The sequence below is a fragment of the Myotis davidii genome, unplaced genomic scaffold, assembly GCF_000327345.1.
Source record: "Myotis davidii unplaced genomic scaffold, ASM32734v1 scaffold49, whole genome shotgun sequence".
In the NCBI taxonomy this organism is placed as follows: domain Eukaryota; kingdom Metazoa; phylum Chordata; class Mammalia; order Chiroptera; family Vespertilionidae; genus Myotis; species Myotis davidii.
This window is the reverse complement of record NW_006300375.1, coordinates 3,506,128-3,527,110: the sequence shown is the minus strand read 5'-3', so window position 1 is coordinate 3,527,110 and position 20,983 is coordinate 3,506,128. Positions and strand designations below refer to the sequence as shown.

General features: G+C 34.9%; 1 protein-coding gene across 1 annotated transcript in view; it reads right to left on the bottom strand.

Moving 5' to 3' along the window:
* CACNA2D1 (calcium voltage-gated channel auxiliary subunit alpha2delta 1) overlaps nucleotides 1-20,983 on the bottom strand; it is a 319,906-nt gene that overhangs the window by 97,290 nt on the left and 201,633 nt on the right. Inside the window, exons 6-8 of the mRNA XM_015572696.1 lie at nucleotides 7,987-8,167; nucleotides 4,268-4,337; nucleotides 2,079-2,129 (exon numbers count right to left, since the gene is read on the bottom strand). Coding sequence (XP_015428182.1) covers nucleotides 2,079-2,129; nucleotides 4,268-4,337; nucleotides 7,987-8,167 — 302 coding nt within the window. The remainder of the gene's footprint in view (nucleotides 1-2,078; nucleotides 2,130-4,267; nucleotides 4,338-7,986; nucleotides 8,168-20,983) is intronic.

The following is a 20,983-nucleotide window of genomic DNA, read 5'->3' as shown; positions in this document are numbered from 1 at the left end:
AATATTCAAATAATTTTGTCTTTAAAAAATCAGTAGTAGAAAAAGCCATATTTTTAATAGTGTAGAAAAAAGGAAATCTTGTTGTTTTATACAGCATCAGAATATATATTTCTAAGCACAATGACAAAAATGGAAAGTCAAATGACAATTTTAAGAAAATATGAATACTCAGGGCACATTCACTTACTCAGGAAACATAAACTTAATACCAGCTTGGTTATCCAAGTTAGAAGTGAGGGGTTATAACCTCTGCAGGTACACATTTAAGGTCATTGCTTGAGGGTATGCAATGTTTTACTTGATTAAACCAATATTTATGAAGCAGCATAAGATATATGATAAGAGACACATTTTTGTATGTGGACAAAAGGCTTTGTTTTGTATCCTAAAGTTGATATTTTCTGGGGTTCAGTCTTCATTTTGTCTCATCTCTACAAACTCTATGATGCTCATGAATGACCTCATCTATTTGTGGGGCTCTAGACAACTGACTCCCAATTCTACATCTCTAGCTCTCAACTTTTCCCCACTTTTACATTTCACTGCTTGTTAAACAACTACAGGCTCAATGTCCAAAATGACACATTATTCCCCAACATATTTTTCTTTCCTATTTGTGCTCTTGGTAATAACCAAGCTAGGTCTTAGTCCAATTTCCTCCTCCCCCTTAACCTTCCTTCCCTTTCAGACAATTTTCTCATTCATTCCACTTCACTCTGTTCCCAGACAGTGGCCTCCTCTCCACCCTCTCTCCGCTCTGACTCAGATCTCCTTGACCTGAAGATGCTGAGCTAGGGTAACAGCTACTGCAGGCAGCTCTTAGTCACCTCTCCTCCCCATGCAGTAGGTGAAAATTCTGGAAACACACCTTAATACAACACTACCCATAGTTACCCAGTAAATATATATTTTCAATTTTGGGATATGCATGTGGTTTTCAAAGATTTTAATATGATAAAGTATTTCTGGAAATTGTATATCCAATAGAATTATAACACATTACATTACCATTTAAAATTTGTGCTTAAGGATTCGTGTATGATATAAATTCCACAATAATTTAAATGAGATATAGCTTAAATGCATTTAACAAATGAAATGAGAATGAATGAACATTTAAGTTACATTTGTCTAATTCATTTATCTCCTCTTCTCAGGCTAGGTTATAAAGTTTTGAACTTGTTTACTTTAGGTCAAAATGAAGAAATTTTTAAATGTTAATGTTAGCCTGTGATACAGATTTATTTGCCAATAAATCACTGGATTCTGTTTCTTCCAATGTGGTGAAGAATATCTGAGAACACACCTTTATTTTCTCAGGGAAAATAACCAAAGCATTTTATGCTTTGATTTTATTCCTTGTTATTACTCTTAAAAACCAAATCTCTATAGCAGGATATATGTTTTTCTATGCTCTACCATTTTATTTTCAACTTCATTAGAGGATCTCTCTCTCTCTCTCTCTCTCCCCCCCAGCCCCTCACACAAACACACACACACACACACACACACACACACACACGCACGCACACACCTTAAACTGAAACATTGTAACACATAAAATGACCAATATAAAAACTCCTGGAGTTCTTACACATATATTAGCATTTCCCTCGAGAAAGTCCCAGTATTGACATTTAATACATTTTACTCTGTTTTGTGGTCAAAACCTTCGAAGTTATTTGAATCTTAATGACTAGTTGTCAAAAGAATGATTTTTTTTTTTTTTTGTAGCAGAAACTGCTTAGTTTTGGCCATACTGTACCTTAGAGTTATTTTAAATATAAAGCCAAACATTAGAAGCAATTAATATTTTTCAAAAAGCTCAGACTTTAGAACCATGTCAGGCCTTAATTTTCAATTCTGATATAGATTCTTCTCATTTTCAATGACATAATTTTTGTTTTGTTACTGTCTTCATATGGCTTCTTTGTCTGGATATAAAAGTAATCATAATGACACTTTGTTCTCTCCCCCCAACCTAGCAATCATTTCTCAGTCCCAACACATTACTGTTATCTATGACTCCACCCTATTTTCTCAGTATAGAAATAAATACGTAGTGTTTAGCTACTCACACATCAACCAGAATAAGCATGTCTTTGGGAGATGCAGCTCCTTGGATGTACCTGAAACAAATCCCAAATGAACACATTTCCTCTTGCAAAATAGCAAACATTGATATTTGTTACCCTGCTATTTCCTGATCAGAGATAAGGTATTTTCCAAACAGACCTACTTCTCTTCTATCGCAGTCAACAATGTTCTGCTCTTTCATTCATAATTTTGCATTGTCCATGTTAAAAAGCTATAATGGTAGAGATACCAGTGACATAATGTTTCAATTATGTTTTTCAGATATTTATTTTAAAAAGGATGAAGAGACGTGTTTTAATACTAAGAGCAAAATAATGTAACTTCTAGAAGCCCATTTTTTGGGGGAAAATTATTCTGAATTTCAATTTGTTGTCTACACATTTTAAAACTAATTCTAAGGAATAATAAGAATAAATAATCACAAGGCTAATTCATATTTTTAAATGCAAAAAATAAACACGGAATATAGTTAAGTGGTCTAGGACCATGAAAAAACAGCAACAGAACAGAAATACAATGGGGCAATAAAGAAATTAAAAACAGAAAAAATATATAATATTATTACCAAGATTTCTCAGGGATGGCTCTCAAACTTCATAGAATCTAAGAAACCACCTGGAGAGTTACTTTACAATGTTGATTCCCAAGTTCAACCCAGCCCTACAGATTTAGAATCTCTGCATTTTAAAGAGACTATAGGAGAGTTTTATTCACATCATTTAGGAATTGTAGAGAGAGAAACATAACTTCAGGTGAATGATCCCAGAGTTCATGTTGCCTGGCCACAGGTTGCCAGGGCACAGGGACCTACTCTCCCCACCAGGAAGGCTGAAGACTCAACTTTCTACTCATTTCTGATGCCTCTTTACCCATGACTCTAAATCTCACTTTTCAGAAGTTTGCCAGATGACTTGTCTATTAGTGTAGAGACAGCATCCAGCACAGTTAGCATCTACTCAGGACTACGTGTTGTGTTCATGAAACACAGTTTATAACTTGCAGGCAAGTTTGCATCACTCTAAGAAGGCTAGGGGAAACGCTGCTGGGATATTCCAATGGAAAGCAAATTTACTTCATGTCTGGCATCTTAACAAATGGTGCAGACGTGCCTCTCTGTGGGAAGATTAGAGGAAAGACTATTGTCCGCCTCTTCTATTTAGCACTTAGCTCCCAAGTTTCCCCCAAAACAGCTGTTTCCCGAATCCAAATCATGGGATGTAATTGTTTTTACCTCCCATTGCTTCACAGCCACCACACTTGGAGAACTATCAACAAACATAATATGTGTATTAATAATATTTTGTGCTACTATAATGGTTGATGTTCATGTAAACTGATACTGGGATATTTAACAGCATCATCAAAGCATTAAATACATTTACTTTGAATCAACCAGTATGTCTGAGAATTTGTCTGAACCCTAGCAAAATGTTAGAAATAATCTAAATGTGGAATAATAGGGGATTTCATAGTCATTATTTTAAAATGATGTAAAGTGTATCTCTTAGGAACAGGCACTAAAAGGTATTGATATGAAAAGAGTATATTACAAAACAGTATATTGGACATCATGTGAACTAATTCAAGAAAAGATATTAAATACATTTTTAAAACCTTACAACACATAAGTTGGGAAAATATAAGTTATTGGTATTTTTTGAGTTTTATATTAGGAAAATGAGTTGCTTTACTAGTGAGAAACAAATAATACTTACTTTTTTGAACAATAAACCTAAGCAATATAACTATAACTAGGGGCAGTTCTTACTGTTTGGGCCAGTTCTCATTAGTTGACTGCCAAAGACAAACCACCTCCTACTCAGTCCAGAGGCTCAATTAGAGCTCTACTCTAAGCAAACTAGGGGTCTTTCCATAGAAATCCCACCAGCTAAAAGAGTTTTGGAGATGAAATTGCATATAAAGGTAGTCCAGTTGAAATAAATGGGTTGATGAATTTCAACACTATTCATTATTGTTCCCATGTGAACTTTATCTTCATTTACTTTTAACTGTATGCATTTGTTAACATTTTTAAAAAATACCAGAGCCATTTAAATAATTAGACAATATTCATCCTAATAATTGAAAGATTCCTTCCATCTTTTTCACACAAAACAATGTAGCCTACTTTTGTCTGTTTCATCTTTTCATGATTACCTAAAATTCTTACCATGGTCTTCTGCGTACATCATAAAGATCAATCTTGTTTGGAGTTCGGCTGTTATCAACCCATGGAGAAGCTTTAAGAGAAAGAAAGAAAAAAAAAATAAGAAAGTAAAAGGGAGAGAGAAATTAAGTTAAATTAAAAAATTGGAGAGATAACATCAAAATATTAGACATGACCTATACAAATAGTATTTAAAATAAACCAAAAACACCATTGACACATTCTTCATATCCACAACAATTTTAAAATGGGGGATACAATTTTTATGCATAATTTTTGTTTGTTTGTTAATGGCAAAAAATGGAAAATGAGATAGCAGTATAAAAGAAAGTCAACATATTTTCTTTTTCATATTATTTCAGAAATAATTTGCAGACACAGGGATTTTCTGGGTGCTGACTTATACGTTTTACTAGGTTTCCAGGATTTATATATTTTCTTTCTTCTCTACTAACAGAAATATTAACCTTAAAAGAAAATAGATTTGGCATCATGGAAATTATGCTTTCAATTATTTAATCTTTATATTTTCATCTAATGCCATACTACCTCGATCTATAAAAATGATTGCTGTTTTTCTTGGGTTGTTATCATACAATATCATAATTTTAGCCTTATTATTAACTAGCCATTTGATAATGGCTAGTCCATTTGAAATTTTACTTAAAAGGTTAAATTATAATTAAAAACTATACAAAAATACTGTTTTCCTTAAATTTATTTAAAGGATTTGAAGTAACTCAATACAGATTCAAGAACCTTTAGTTAATTTCATAGCTTTTACCATTTTCAGTAATCATAAAAAAATACTTTTGTCTAACTGCATTGATTTCAAATGTATTTAATGTATACTTATTCAAATTAAATCTATATTTTAATTTAAATGTTTTACAAACCTTCTTTCACAATATCACACACACACACACACACACACTTAGACCCATTGGATGACATTAGAAGTTGATGAATTAGACAATAATTTTATGCTGAACAAGTCCTCTCCTTGAATATGTTTAGATATATGACCCTTAGAGAAATTTCTAATAATAATTCATGATTCTTAAATGGCTTATATTTAAAAACATTAAGAATCATCTCTTAGAAGTCTTCTGAAATATCTACTATTAGGACATATCCCTTGATTATAGTTAAGATATTTATATTATGGTCAAATTAAACAATGTGATTTCTTCTGTGATATTACTAATTAATTTGTTGTAAAATCCCATTGTGGCAATTAACTGGTACATTATTTATATAGGCTCAGAATTGTGGAAGATCAAATAGTAAAAATGACTAATAATCATACAGTGAAATGATCAGATTCATAATGATGCAGAATGAAAGATACATATTTTGAGAAGAAATCAGAGCTTCTAAAATCCCTGCAAAAAGTGAAAGGTTGCTCAGTTTAGAGTCTCTTTTGCTTTCCAATAAGATTTTGGGATGACAGAAGAAAGAAGGGGCGGGAATAACAGCTACATTGTGGGCATATAATTTCTGAAAGCCCAAGTTAAAGGTGATATTAGTCATTCATGAGAATGCTTTCCTCTGATGTGAGATGAACTGTGAGTTTATCACTGACTACATCTATTGAACTACACTTCTACTTCATATGATATTTAAGGTGTACTATGTCAGTTGTTGGACTGTTGACTTAAAAAAAGGTATTTATACATTATATCAGAATACTAAAATATGTGTTAGTTATATTCTTGAGAAAGTATGCAAATTACAAATCCATTTTCTAGTTAATACAGTCTAAAATAACAGAAGAGTATCAGTTTTTATTTTCAGCTGCTAGGAAATAATGCAGCTCATAATGATGCATTTGAGGGCTGATTCTCTTGGTAGAAACACCATTTCACATGAAAACTAATTGCATTCCCAATTAGCAAGTTTGAGTGCATTTTTCTTATTCTACAGACTTCACATGTTTTCCCCTCATTAAAAGAAAAAGGAAGGTGAATTTCACATACCTAAAAATACCTTTGACCCTGGTCCAATTGCCGGGATCTAACTGATGTTACGTCAATCATTATTTTAGGCTTGTCTCAGTCATCTCCTATGGAGTATTAGTCATGGTTCTGAATTCCAAGCCCAGATAATGAGTTTGGACTGTTTTGTTTTGTTTTTAAGAATTGATTCCATACATTTGTATTGCATAGCTCACAAGATTTTCAGGAGTCTGAGTGTTGCTGCCCAACTACTACCACCCAGAATGGGTTCTCCACAGTCCCTAATTAGCATCATGGCTCCCACAGCAAGGTCCAGGATGAATCTCCTAGACAGAGAGGGGATATAGACCCATATTCAGGTGTCAGGAAATCTAGGAAAGCAAATGTCTGCCCAACCATTGTTCAAATCTAGGTATTCCCAGAGAGTACAGGGTTGCTTCCACAGCTAATATTCTGGAAGGACCTCAAGGATTCAGCTAAATTAAACCTTTAAAATTTTTTCCCAAAACAAAGTGGACAAATGGCAACACATTTGAAAGTATGTGAATAGGGCTTTAAAAAGTTAAAACCTGCTTCCTCAATTAGCATGTAAAATGAAAGAACTGAATATGATTAAATGGTATTTTTTAAAAGTTAATTGCTATTTGTAAAAAGAGCCATCTTTGAAAAGTGCTTAAACACAACCTGTCTTTACTTCCAATTCTTGAGCACAAAGGTCTCTCTCCCTCTTATTTTGTAATCTCCCCTTCCTAGTTCTCTCTTATAAACTGATTTGCCCCTCCTTCTTAGCATCATCAATTTCCCTGATACTGATTTATTGCCATACAAAGGTAGATATTACCCAGTTTCTAGTTCTCTCCATGTTCACTTTTGTGATTTTTATTGTGACTAATTCTATTTGTTAAACATGTTTATAAAAAGTCAACTCTCAAGAAAAATTCTCCTCTATACTGTTTCAAGTCAAGTTACTTAAGTACCCCATAACTCAGGCCATGTCTCTGAGAAATAAAATGTATTTGTGCTTGTCAGCTTGTTCTTAAAAGTGGAGAAACAGACATTTCACTAAAAGTCCTTTCAACAGGTTCCCAGGATTGACTAGTGATGAATTTTTCATTTTTTGATAGATTTATTTCTCCAAACCCTCCTTTATAAGAAAACATAAAGGACATCACAAAAGGCTTTATCCATTTTAATGTATAAAATGCATTCATCTCATTGCTGAGGTGCCCTCAAAATTAATCCAACCTGACACCTAAGAAAGCTTTACTTTCATTGAAATTGCATGTTATTTTCTGTCAAACTCATTTCTACAAATCCTCATTTGAGATTGAAGAAAAGCATCAATGCATTTTACTAAGAAACATAAACCAGATCTGGAGAGAAAAATTTCAATTAGGCTCTGAAAATTCTATTTAATACTCAATGTGACTCACTGGTCCATGCTGAGCGTGTAGATTTTTATCTCAGAATTGCTTTAGGATTCAGGATAACTTCCCCATCCAGACAAAGATACCTGATCACTGGTCTCACAGCTGCCTGGCCTGATTTCAGGTGCCGATACCTCAGGTGCTGCTTAGGTGTCTGAGTTTAAGGTGATTTTGGTAGATACAAAGCCATTTAAAGAGAAATAGTCTTTCCTTTTAAAAGTAACATGGTAACTATCTTTTTCTTTCAATGTAGGAGAAGGTAATAGATTGTTCTCAAGAAACATTAAGTCTGGATTTATGATTTTACCTGGTACCTGCTGATTCACTAAGCACTTACCTGGATAATATCTGGCCAGGCCAGTGGCACTGCCAAACACCTGCCACAGCAATGAAGGATCTTCATCTCGATTTTTTTTGAAAACTTCATCTAAGGCACTTGTCCAGTTCAGTTCATTTAACACAATTGTTGCTAACAAAAAATAAAAGAGAAAGAAATTAATAAAAATTATGATTAATAACTGAATCAGTCTCCACCGATTTGCAAAAAAAGATATACATTTTCACTGCTTTACTTATAAAGTACTCTAATCCAGTAGCTACCAAAATGTTTAGACGTGGGATTATGTCTTCAAACAAATTTGTATAGGATGTTGGCCTTTAGACGTTGTGGGCTGGGTGATCTTTGTGTGGGAGCTTTGTGTGCTCTGTGGAATACTCAGCAGTATCTCTGGCCTCCACCCACGAGATGTCAGTATAGTCCCCCTTGTTGTGATGAGCAAAACTGCCTCCAGACAGCACCAGAAATCCCTGGAAGGGCAAAGCTGCTCCCTGTTGAGAATGACTATCTCTCTATATAAAAGGCTAAGTGTCTGTCCGTCTGACCAGTAGCTATGACACGCACTGGCCATTTAAAAATAAATGGCACCACAGACCTGGCGCTGACAAACCAACACTTGGCTTCTCCAAGTGGGACACAGGGCCCCACCACCACTCCGGAGCGACACCCCACCAAATCACAGTCAATGCTGCCAAGATCCCATATGCAAAATGTGATCCATAGCCTAGCTAAGCCCCGCAACAGTCGCTGTGGGCGCCCAGTTAATAATTTCATGTAGCAATGCCCAACTTCCTCCCTCCTAGTGACTAGCCTCCTTGGAGTTTCTTCAACCCAGGAACCCGACTTGCTTTATAGCCAGGTGCCAACATTTTACAATTTAAACAAACGTCTGTGAAGCGTTTTCCCATGCCTCATCTCATTAGATCCTCGCACAAGTCCTTGGGTAGGTAGATAGAAGACTTGGATTCTATTTTCTTTTCATTTGCCAGAAAAAGGGGATTTTAGAAAGTTTAGAAACTTGACTCGACTGAAAAAGAAGAAATGGTGGACCTTGAAAATGACTTCAGGTTTTCTCACTGCACAGAATATAGTCAAACACTGCCACAGTTAAATATTTTACTCTTTGTTCTCTCTGCTTGATCTACAATAATAATCTGCTTAGTGTTGATATTTACTGCTGTGTTGCTGACAATTACCTGAAAGAGAAGTTGGGTGTTTCACTGGGCTGGAAAAAGTTTAGCTAAATCAGAAAGCAGGTCTAATTAAGAAGTTTAGTCTATGTATATAAAAGGCTAAGTTGACTCGAATATGCATGATACATATAAAGCTCTCGCTGGTGCCAATCGCATGCATGTGTTTCAATATGTCATTGTCTATGGTGAATTTGGTTGACACTTCTATAGAGAGAGGGCGAATAGCGATATCAAAATATTTCTTCTAATTAATTTCCGTTCAATGTTCACGAATCCATGCACCAAAACACTAGTAATACATAAAACAGACAATGGCAGCATTCCTAACTTTCAGACAGTTCAGGGCACAGTTTGATAACCACCTCCCTCAATAATCTGGTGTAAGATAATCTGGTGTGTTACTTGAGTTAAAAAGAAATATGCTTGCCATTGACCATAGTTTAATGTGTTTACAAAATAAAAAAGGTATTCATTTTGACCCCCCAAAAAATTCAGAGGTTTGACAATGTCAATGTTAGAAATATGAAGTAGTTCATTATGAACAGTTTTCTTTTTTTGTAGTTAGCTCAATTATTTAGAGTATAGTGCTAATAAGGATCAGGTCGTTGAATTTGATACCTGCTTATAACTGTTGACTGAAACATATGCCTTTCATTACAATGAAAGAGAAGCATTATAATGTGGGATGAAACAAGGGTTAAAGTGGTATATAATTTGTAATTATGGGCCTCTGTAATTACAGCACCCTCTGTCTAGCATATTAATGTTTAACTGGCTTAGAATATTATTTTTCCCTCCACACAAAAAGATGAAAAATAATTTCGTATCTTTTTTTTGTAAAATATATACCATGACCTCAGCAGGTTATCACATTGGACATCTCTGTACTTGAGAATCTATGACCAAAACTAAACAGTGGAAATTGGCTTCAGATAAGGTCTGGAGATACTGTTTAGTGTCCATGTTTTTTGGTGGCCACAACAAATAAAGGAAGCAAATGCAATTATGGCTAAACCATGCACAAGGCTTTTTAAAGGTAAAAGAAAAAAAGAGGTTCTATCAAAAAAAGGTGTATATTGAAGTTTATCATTTACAAAAAAATGAAAACAGTAAAATTGTAAAACTGTTCTGGGACCAGCATTCTAATACGTTTCTCATTATTAAAAACTAATAAGATTTCCATCTCTATAGATGTGGTTACTTCCAGAAAGATCAGTGTGTGTGTGAATATTCATTAGCTGGGTCAGATCCGTGGTGCATCTGAGATACCAGTGATTTCATATGCAAAAGCATGATCCAATGAACCCTAAGTGACTGGTTATATAAAAATTTATATTCACACAGATAACCTGAACTGATACTTACTATTCATGAATATTTATAGCAATACACAAAACATCACAGAAAATGAGGGATATTATACTTTTCTTTAAACATTCATAAGTTTAATATTCCACTGAACAAATAATCATGTTTATTTATGATACAGTAGTCTTCATTAATCTCCAATCTACTCTATCTTTTCAATTTCCTCGACTTTTTAATTCACATTAAGCAAAAACTGATATCTAATTATTTTAATAAACTTATTAGTTTTCAAGTCAGCTATTTTTTTCTTAAGTTTTACTTGATAAGTTAACAACTATACAAATTAGGCTCTGATACACTGATTGTGAATTACACTTTTATCTACTTGGGGGAAAGTCAACTCTGGAATATTCTTACTATATTGGAGATATGTTTTAAAATTTTCAGTTTATATATTTGAAAATTCTCTTATTCAGATAAGCCATTATTGAAGTAGATTTTAAAAATGTTTTTCTCTAATTTAGATCATCTGCCAATGAACAAAGTGTATAAAATATTTACAGAATAGGTCCCTGAATTGATTTTAAATTTTATTCAGAATGAAAGAAATTATATTGTAAACCTATGGCAAAGCTTATCAACTTGATAACAGTATGTAGCAATGAATGAGGATACAAATACTTCCATTTCTGAGTGGCTATTTATAAAGGCTATTGGGTGTAATTTTTATTCTATTAGACACAATTTTATCTGAAAGTCTGGAGCAAGAAATTAAAATTTAAAGTTGGCCCTGAGAGCACAGAAAAGTGAACCCTCTTTAACGGGGAGCTTGATTGTAGCTGTCTTTCAAAATGAACATAGTCTTTAGCAATTTCAGGGGATTTATACCATAAAGGCAGTATGGATCTCCAGTCCTTACCCAGAGAATTTTAGAGCAAGAGTCATTCATTCAATCATAGTGTTCAAAATTTTAAGGCACCAAAACCACAAAGTAAAATATTTTGCTGCACTAGAAAAATTTTTCTTAAGCTATGTTGAAAGCAACTATAAATACTATATATATAAGTATCAAAGTAAACAAACAAGTATGAATATATTTTAGCTGCTTCTTCATTTGGCTATATTTTTTCTGATCTATATCACACATTGTATTAGACTATAAGCATATATTATTTTAATATCCTGAAAGGTACAGATTTTTGTCTTCTTAAAATGTATAAAATTAAATACTAGCTTATTAATTCAGAATTACGGGGGGTGTGCATTTCTCCATTTCTATGCTATTAGCATAACTCAAATTACTGGGTAATCTGCAGATGACTGAATAATACTAGTAAACCTAATGCAGAATATTGACCATGCTAAAACAAATGTATCTCATTTCCTGAAGATACTTACTGTCTCTCACCTAAAATCATCAGGTAGAGATTATTTAGGGAGATGGTTTTTAATCAACTACCCTGGCTGCAATTGGGTAAAAAGGCACATTCAAAAAGTTATCATTAAGAGATCTTTTTTAAAAAAATATGTTTTATTGATTTTTTTACAGAGAGAAGGGGAGAGGGATAGAGAGTTAAAACATCAATGTGAGAGAAACATCGATCAGCTGCCTCCTGCATGCCCCCTACTAGGGATGTGCCTGTAACCTAGGTACATGCCCTTGACCAGAATCAAACCCGGGACCCTTCAGTCCGCAGGCCGACACTCTATCCACAGAGAGACAGAGAGGTCTTTTGTTTTATATTACAAGGAGTTTCTGTGGTTACGGTGCCAGTGCCTTTCTTTGGGTTTGAGTATTATTAGAGTCCCCTGTTTTTCTTACATCATAATATTTAAGATTAAAGGCACTATAAAGCATAATCTTTCTATGATGAAACAAACAAAACAAGACCAAATTCTTTGGAAAATTATTCTCAGCCAATATTACTTTGGATTATGAAACTGTATTGTTCATTTATATAAAGACCTGAGGCTCAAAGAATAATTGTGGTACTCTAACTCAATAAAGATAAACAGGTTGTAAGTTCCATTTGCCAATGTATCTTATAAACACTTAAAATGCAGTTAGTTTTCTGTTAAGTTGCGATCTTTATTTGAAAGACCAGAGCAAGAAATAAAAAGATTTTAATTGCCAAAACACTGATATAAATTAATAGCCAAACAATGTTTCATACAAGAACTCCAGAATAAAACATTTTTAAAATAACTTGAAATATTCCTTGACCAAAAACCAAAAATTTACCTTTTATTGGGACAGAATTACTTAAGAACTGGATAATAATTCTGACTGATTTTCTATAAATTGTTTAAATAATTTAATATATTTTAAATAATTATATTTTATATAGTATATCAGTTATGTATTGTATATGTATTACATTTTAAAAGATTGTGTATTATACAGGGATGGGCAAAGGTATGTTTTTAATTAGATAATACAATAATTAATAAGTAACAATACAAGAATAAACTGTTTCCTGTACTCACAACTGTAAACCTATTTGTGCCCACCCCTGATTCACTCATGTCTTCCTTCTCCCACAACCTCCAAAAATAACATTTTACATTCACACAAACTTACGATTTTTCATTTGAATGGATATTAGAAATAAATGAGTGACATTTTTTCACTATAGAAGAGTAACTGGTCGATGCTGATCTAGCCTTGAACCTACTGCCAGTAACTAATGAACTTAAGCTAAGTGTCTTATGGCTACTTTAAGAGCAAAATTAGTCCTCACTTTCTACCGACTTCAAAGAAATGAAGATCTTTATCTTTGTTAGAAAATTAGATTTTGCAAAAATAAGTCTTTTATAGATGTCCAAGGCTAAGCCTATTAAAATCGATGAATGCCGGGGAAGCAAACCTTGACTTCGGGCTTCTATTCTGAATGGTTAACAGGATTCCACTGATAATTGACTCAGAATGCCAAGGATACATCTCTATTCTCCTTATACTTGGTTTTAAAACACATGGCCTTGGTGTTCAAGGATTCTCGCTTTTAGAGTGTTCTATTGTTCAATCAGGCTTCTCAAGGGAAGAAAGGAAAATCTAATTTGCAACAGCATAAAAGAAGCACTTTACATTTGCTAATTCTTCTAAAATAAATGACATCTCTATATCTGGTTTCTGACATGGCATACAGAATTATTTATAAGTTTCTCTGGTAAACTTCAACCCATAAAGTGTCGCACTGTTGGTCCCCTTAAGTTTGAATATATTTTGTTGACTTATTCAGGGTTCAGGGCCTCGTGTGCATAGAAGACACAAAATGACTATTTCAAAAACCTTAAGGTTATTTATAATGTCAACTACAGCTTTCAAATGAAGCAAATATATGTAGAAAAAAAGAAATATTTTTTATGATTTATTTAAAATATAAATAACACTGGGTACATCTGTATCAAAAAAAATTTATAAAACATAAAATAGCTTTGACAAGTTTCTGATAAGACCGTAGATATTGAAGCTATGCAAGGAACTAGATGCTAAAAATTGTGTTGTTTTATAATGGTAAATGCGATTCAATTAAATCATTAAAACAAGAGAACTGGCTCCAATATTTAATATTCTATTTATATTTAACTAATAATACCATTCTTTTATCAAAGCCTTGCATTGTAATGAAATTAGTATATATGATTTAAGTTCTTGCTACTGGTAATAGCAAATAAGGTCAACAATAGTAAGCACTTACTGTGTGCTGCAGGTATGTTAACCGTATGTGAGCTATTTATTTCAAAGTTTTCATTGTATATTTAGCTCTACATATTTAAAATTTTATATCTAAAAAAAATATGTCAATGCCTTTGTAACACATTGTTTCTCAACTGAGAGAAATATCCCTCCCCAGGGGACCTTCAGCAATGTCTAGAGACATTTTTGATTGTCATGCCTGCTGGGAAGTTATTTACATCTGGTGGGCAGAGGCCAGGGATGCCCTAAACATCCTTCAATGGACAGAACATCCCCCGCAAGAAAGAGTTACTAAAATGTCAATAGTGCCCAGGCTTAGAAACCTGGCTCAAGAACAACTATAAACACAGACAATGAATCCACTTTGTAAAAACCAAGTCCCTAATGAATGTTGTCAACAAAAAGCCACAGCAAAACTTCTACACAGTGAGAAATGATACACTTTTTTAAAGGATTATTTTATGATATTAAATAATCTCAATATTTCAGGCTACATTTTGGCACCCTTTGGGTTGAGCAAATTTTCATTTTAGCCTCAGAAACTCTAACACACTGTTCTCGTCTCTAGAAAAGTAAGGATTCGAAGCTACTTTTTAGTGCCATTAAATGTTATCCCTCCCACCACCTGCTTTTGGATAGTCACAGAATATTAGAGTTTTGCTTTGATGCTGTTGTTATTTTTAATGAGTCAACACTTACTGTGTGATTCTAAACTGAGCTTATTGTATCTCTATAGCAAATGTTCATTTTATCCCATAGTACATAAGGTCATCATTAAAAGGGTTGTATTTAACAGATGAGCCGAGCCAATGTCACTAATTTTATTCATCAACTCTAATCTCTAAAAGGAAAAATGTTAATAAGAAGAAACCCACTGATCCAATTAAATGCACAAAAAGAATCCACTTTAAGGACTAGACAGTGTGCATAAATATTAAAATGAACGAATCTTTTCAATGGATTTGGCTAAGGGAATCTCATCTAATCCCAGTGTAATTGAAAGATTAATAAAACACAGAGAGAAGGGAAGACCAAATCTAATCTCTCTAATTGTGTCTCACGCACCAGACTGCACCTCCCACTGCGGATGGGAGAACAGAAGGGTCCGAGGCATACGTAGACCCTGTTGACAAGATAAGCCTTATTCGTACAGTTAATTTGGTACAAATATTAAAAGGCTCTTGTCCTTGTCAGTTCTCTAACCCCCATATTACCGAGATTTCTGGTTTTGCTCTTTATGTCTTTCGTTTCCCATAGATTGAGCATGTATGTGGCTAATATCCAGGGCACAGCTGCTCTGTTTTAATGAAATCTGAAAATTGTGGAGCACATCGAAGGGACTCAGAAAAAAATCCAAGAGATTAAGAACACTGTAAGGGGAATAGAAGACCCTGGGATATGATGTTATGTTTAGTAATGGAAGGATTTTAAATGCCACTTTTAATAAAATGATAATTGTAAGCTATTTCTTGGAGGGGCGTAGTGATTTTGCATGGGAATAATGAGAGTAGAAGGCAAGGTTTAAAAAACACTGTTTTCTTTATCTTTCAAGCATTCTAAGTTTTTCTGTTCCTAACATTATCCAAAAAAAGAAAACACAATTAGTGACTTTGGTAGAGAAGAGTCTCTATCACTAGCACAACAGGCTACTTAAGTCATGTGACCTCTTGTGCTTCTGTGTTCCTTCATCTAAAAAATGAATATAAGTACACTAAGCATGCTGGATAGCCTTCAGAGTTAGTATGAATGTCAGATAAGTTTTTGAATAAAAGGGAGCATGATTTAATTATAGTCCTTCCCTTAGCTGGATTGGAAAACTGTAGCACGTCCAGGCCCTTTAGATGTCTTACTGGTACACAGACCATAGCTTCTTTTTACATTTCTACACATTATTTCAGTCCTGCCAGTCACTTTGTTTTACCTGAACAGTTAGCATATTTCTCCATTTATTTTGTAATAAAGCCACTTTCCTTATATCCACCCCATAATTAAAAGTTCTCATATCATGAGATACTCTTCATTGAAAACATATAGGTAAAATATAATTTTAAATTTAGGAACACTGAATAATTTTTCAATATAAATTATGCAGAATCGATTGTTAAACCTGAAGAGGACAATCAATTCTTCCATTGATACAAAGTCATTTTCATCATAAATTCAACTATTTATAATTAAATTTGTAATTGCAAACAAAATTGATTATATATATATATATATATATATCTTAGAATAGATTATATGTATTCAGAATACTGTTTGTCACTTAGTAACTGCACAATAAATGTGCCTGCCCTTAGGCAGTTCAGGAACCAGCAAGTATCTTGCGAGGAAGGGAGGGAGGGAAGGAGGGAGGGAGGGAGGGAGGAAGAGAGGGAGAGAGAGAGAGAGAGAGAGAGAGAGAGGAGAGAGAGGAAAGAGAGAGAAATATAGATGTATGAGAAATACTGATCCACTGCCTCCCATATACACACACTGACTGGGGGTGAAGTCAGCAACCGAGGTGTGTGTCCTGAGAGGGAAAAGAACCAGCAACCTCTCCGTGCACTGGATGATGCTCCAACCAACTGAGCCCCAGTGGCCAGGCTTAGTCACCTCTTCATATTCAGCATTTAAAAGGTTAACAAACATATTTTGATGGAGGAGTTCTAATTGAGCTGCTAAAATGCTAGGGTGAATAATTAAAACCTCTCATTCACTCCCCTCCTCAAGAAACCTTTGCTCTTAACTCAGCCCTAAGTTAATGTCCAACATTACTTAATCTCCTTGCTATAAATGTCATGAGAAAAAGGTATGCTAACCTTTCCAAAATTATTTACATTGTTATAAGAGAATTAAAAACCTAAAAAAAAAAATTCTCTGTAGTGACCGCCCTTTATGTACTGTATAAGTTTGGTGAGGAGATGATTTTTACAATGGGATATTTCCAGTGCCCCCTGAAATCAAACCACACTGGTGAATGCTGCCATGATAGAACAGACACACTAAAATTCCGGTAGAAGAAATTAAATTATATAAGGTCTGATGTACATAGCAGACACAACACACAGGATGATACACCCACAGTTCTGTTAAGGCTGAGAGGAAACTCTGGGTGAGAATTATAGGCCAAATGAGCTATGGGATATCTCTTGTCGTTGCTCTGAGACTCCTTAACTGCACAGGGAATTTAGTGTCTCCATGTAAAGCTGGTCTGCTGAATTCAAAACGAAGGATCAAAAAGTATTGGAGCTGACTAATGAGATAAGGATAACAAGGCTCCTGGGGACTGGGCCGGTGCTATCAATAAGGCACACACTGCTTGCTACTTAAGGGTTTGTGTCAACCAGTTTTGGAATAAAGAGTCGCCTGGTGATTTAAAGATGCAAAGATCAGATGCACTGAAACTCAGCACACAGTAGTTGGCTGTAATCAAGAAGAGAAATCACTTGGTTTATACGCCATCCTCTGCTTCAGAATGAAACAAAACAAAATAAAACAAATTGAATAAATTGAATGACAGATTGTTACTTCCAGTCATGCTACCTAAAGGTATGAATAATATTGAACACCATTTCCAAGGCAACGTGAGGTTAATATCCTAAAATCTCTAGTTGCACACGAATAGAGATGTAGTTGCATAGGAATAGAGAATTTCCCAAGTGCATATAAACATGCATGCATGCAGGGCACTCATTAAGTATTTTGTTATTTGTAGAGAAAAAACATCATGCTTACAACATAGTGAGCATGATTTCTTCAGATTTCAATGTACTTGTTATAGTAATTGACATTAAATTTATATTTGTTAGCCCTAACGACTGCATTGTTCACCAAGTATCTTAATAATAGAGTGATAATTCTTATTAATAATCCTTGACTAGATCTTCAAGCCAAAATCAAATAAATTGTGATAATTATTCTCAAGTGTATCAAAAGCTAATGGAGAAGATAGATAAACCAAAGCATCTTAAATAGGATTTTGCTTTTGTATCATACATCTTATTAACTGTTACCTCCCTATGAAAAGCTAAGTAAATGCTTTGAGGGCTGAGGGAAAGTGGTCACAGAAGACTTCCTGGAGTTGGTGACACACACAGTGTTAAGGAAGAGTGGAGAGGCAGAAAGGGCGTGGTGGCTGACTCAGTGCCCAACCTGTGAAGGGCACAGAGATGAGATGATGATAACAAGGCATAAGACATTCTAGGAGCTCCTTGCTAAGATGGTGAATGAAAGGGGATTGCATGTAGGACCATGGCAGCAATGAGAAGATTAAAGACACACTGTCATGATCATCCAGAACTACTAAATACACAATAATTTTATTCTGAGAATTATAGAGAGCCATATAAGCTGACATCTGAAATAATTATATTTGCACTTAAGAGTTCACTTAGAAGCCAGATTGAAAGCAAGCCAGGTGAGTGGGGATGGCAAAATAGAAAGCTTGTATGGTCAGGTGAGGACTAAAAAGACAGTGGTGGACACAGGAGTGAAAGCTGAGGAAAAATAGTGTACAGACCATCGTGGCAGATAGTGGGAAAGGGAAAAGGGAAGCCCTGGGTTTCTGACTTGGGCCTGGATAGTGCGATGAACAAAGCTAGGAACGTAGGAGGAGGGGTATGTTTGGGGATAATGATGATGAATTCCATTTCGAACACAACGTGAGGTGCCTGTGAGATAGCTAGTAAACAGGATGACTTAAAAGGCAATAAGAGAAATGAATCTGCAGCTGAGCCGGGACGTCTGCAAGGAAGAACCAGATTTGGGAGTCACTGTTCAGTGACAACTGGAACTATCCGCTTTGCGTGAAGCCAGCAGTTATTGACATCATAAGCTCTAGGGATCTTTAAGTATTAAGGAAGCTTTACTTACCAGAGAGAGATTGCCAAAAGGAGCAAATGAGGACCTAACTCTCATAAACCACATATTTTCCATAAAAAGTAATTGATGCATAGTATACTTTAATATCTGTTTTCATTTCATTAAAATGACAAAATGTGCCTTTCAAATATGATTTTCACATCTGCATTAAAATAAGAGTACTGAATACAAATTGTACGTTATCTAGGTGTGACTCACAGTCCATCAGGAAGAGAGAAGATGGAAAGGTATAAAAACCAATAAAAATCCATTATCTTCGAATGCATTTTTTTACAACTTCGTACTTTTAAAATAGTTATTGACTTAACTCAAGTACCCAGGGATACAATGCCTGCCTCTCCTGCATGCAGAGCACACTAATGCTCTCTGAGCACTTGGAGAATAGGCAATTTCCTTCTGCCTCCGCTGGAAGGACGGCATAATCTATTGTGCCTGTATACTTACCGGGAGCCTCAAGAGGGTGAGGCTCGATGATTACACGATCTTATAAGACCATCAAGTTCTACCGCAGGACTCATATATGTATTATAAAGACACTTCAAATTGCCGAACACACGCTCCTCACCGTCCTGGTGCGGCTCTCTTCTGCAATTCACTTGCACCTTTGACTTTTGGAAATGATTTAAACCGGCATCAGCAGCTCTCAATGCCTGAATGCCAACCAGCCTCATTCATCAGAAAGCAAGAGTGACAAGATTTAATTACTTAGAAACATATGAGGTTTTTCTTCCTAAAAAGGAAACTTCAATCAACCTTTCAGTAAAATTTAATATCAGAAGGTAATGCAGAGATCAAGAATTTTTAAACCTTCCATTTCATAAAACAAAATTAGGCACATGTAAGAAGTAATAAACACAACTTAACTTCAAACACGTAGTTACCACTCTCTGATATAAACAAGGTTTACTGAAATAAATATTACTGTTCGTCCCAAAATGAATTTTCTCTAATAATCTTACTCATGTTTTTAAAAGAAGCCTTTACTTTGTCACTTTGTATTCTGAATCAAACTGATGAAAGCCAGAATCTTTTATGCTATTTGTCAGTTCCTCTCGCCCTCCAAATATATCTGAAGCAAAGCCTTTTCATTTATTTGATTCAGCTGAAATTCTTTTATAAATATCCTACTAAAGTATCATATGTTCATTTTCTCGTCCTTGCGTCTGATATCAGAAAATGCAACATCGCCAATTGTTTGTGTGTAAAACCAAAAGCATGTGCATTTTATTGTTAACATTTGGGGGAACAAATTTTCATATTATATATTCTTTAATAAGGTTCCCAAAATTTCTTATACAAGAAGGTAAGAAGGAGTGTGTATGTATCACAACTGGGACCAGATCATATTATCCCATCCTCTATTTGAACCACTGTATACTTATATACAATAAATAACATTTAATTCATTTAAAAAACATCCTATCTAACAAAAGAGAAACATGGTAATTAGCGTACGACTGCTACCCTTCCCATTGGCTAATCAGGCAATATGCAAATTAACTGCCAGCCAAGATTGCGACCGGCAGCCAGGCAGTTTGAAACTAACATGAGGCTTGCTTGCTTCAGTGATGGAGGAAACCAACGTTCCCCGCCTGCCTTGCCGGCCTCTGAACTTGCAGTTTGAAACATAGTTACAAATATAGAAGCTAAACAAAACCACAGAAACCTGCTTTCAGCGAGCCCGGGATCTAAGAGCTGGAGGTGATACAGAGTTTCGATTACAGAACCGAAACAAACCAGATACCAGTTTTCAGCAGCAGAGGCCTCAGAGCTGGAGCCAAGCCTCCGAGCTAAACTTGGCCCAGAATTAAAAAAAGAAAAAAGAAAAAAAGGAGTAGTTGGGAACTTCAGTCACCTGCCCGCCTGAAAACGGCCCTCAGCCCCTCACCCAGACTGGCCAGGCACCCCAGTGGGGACCCCCACCCTGAAGCGCGGG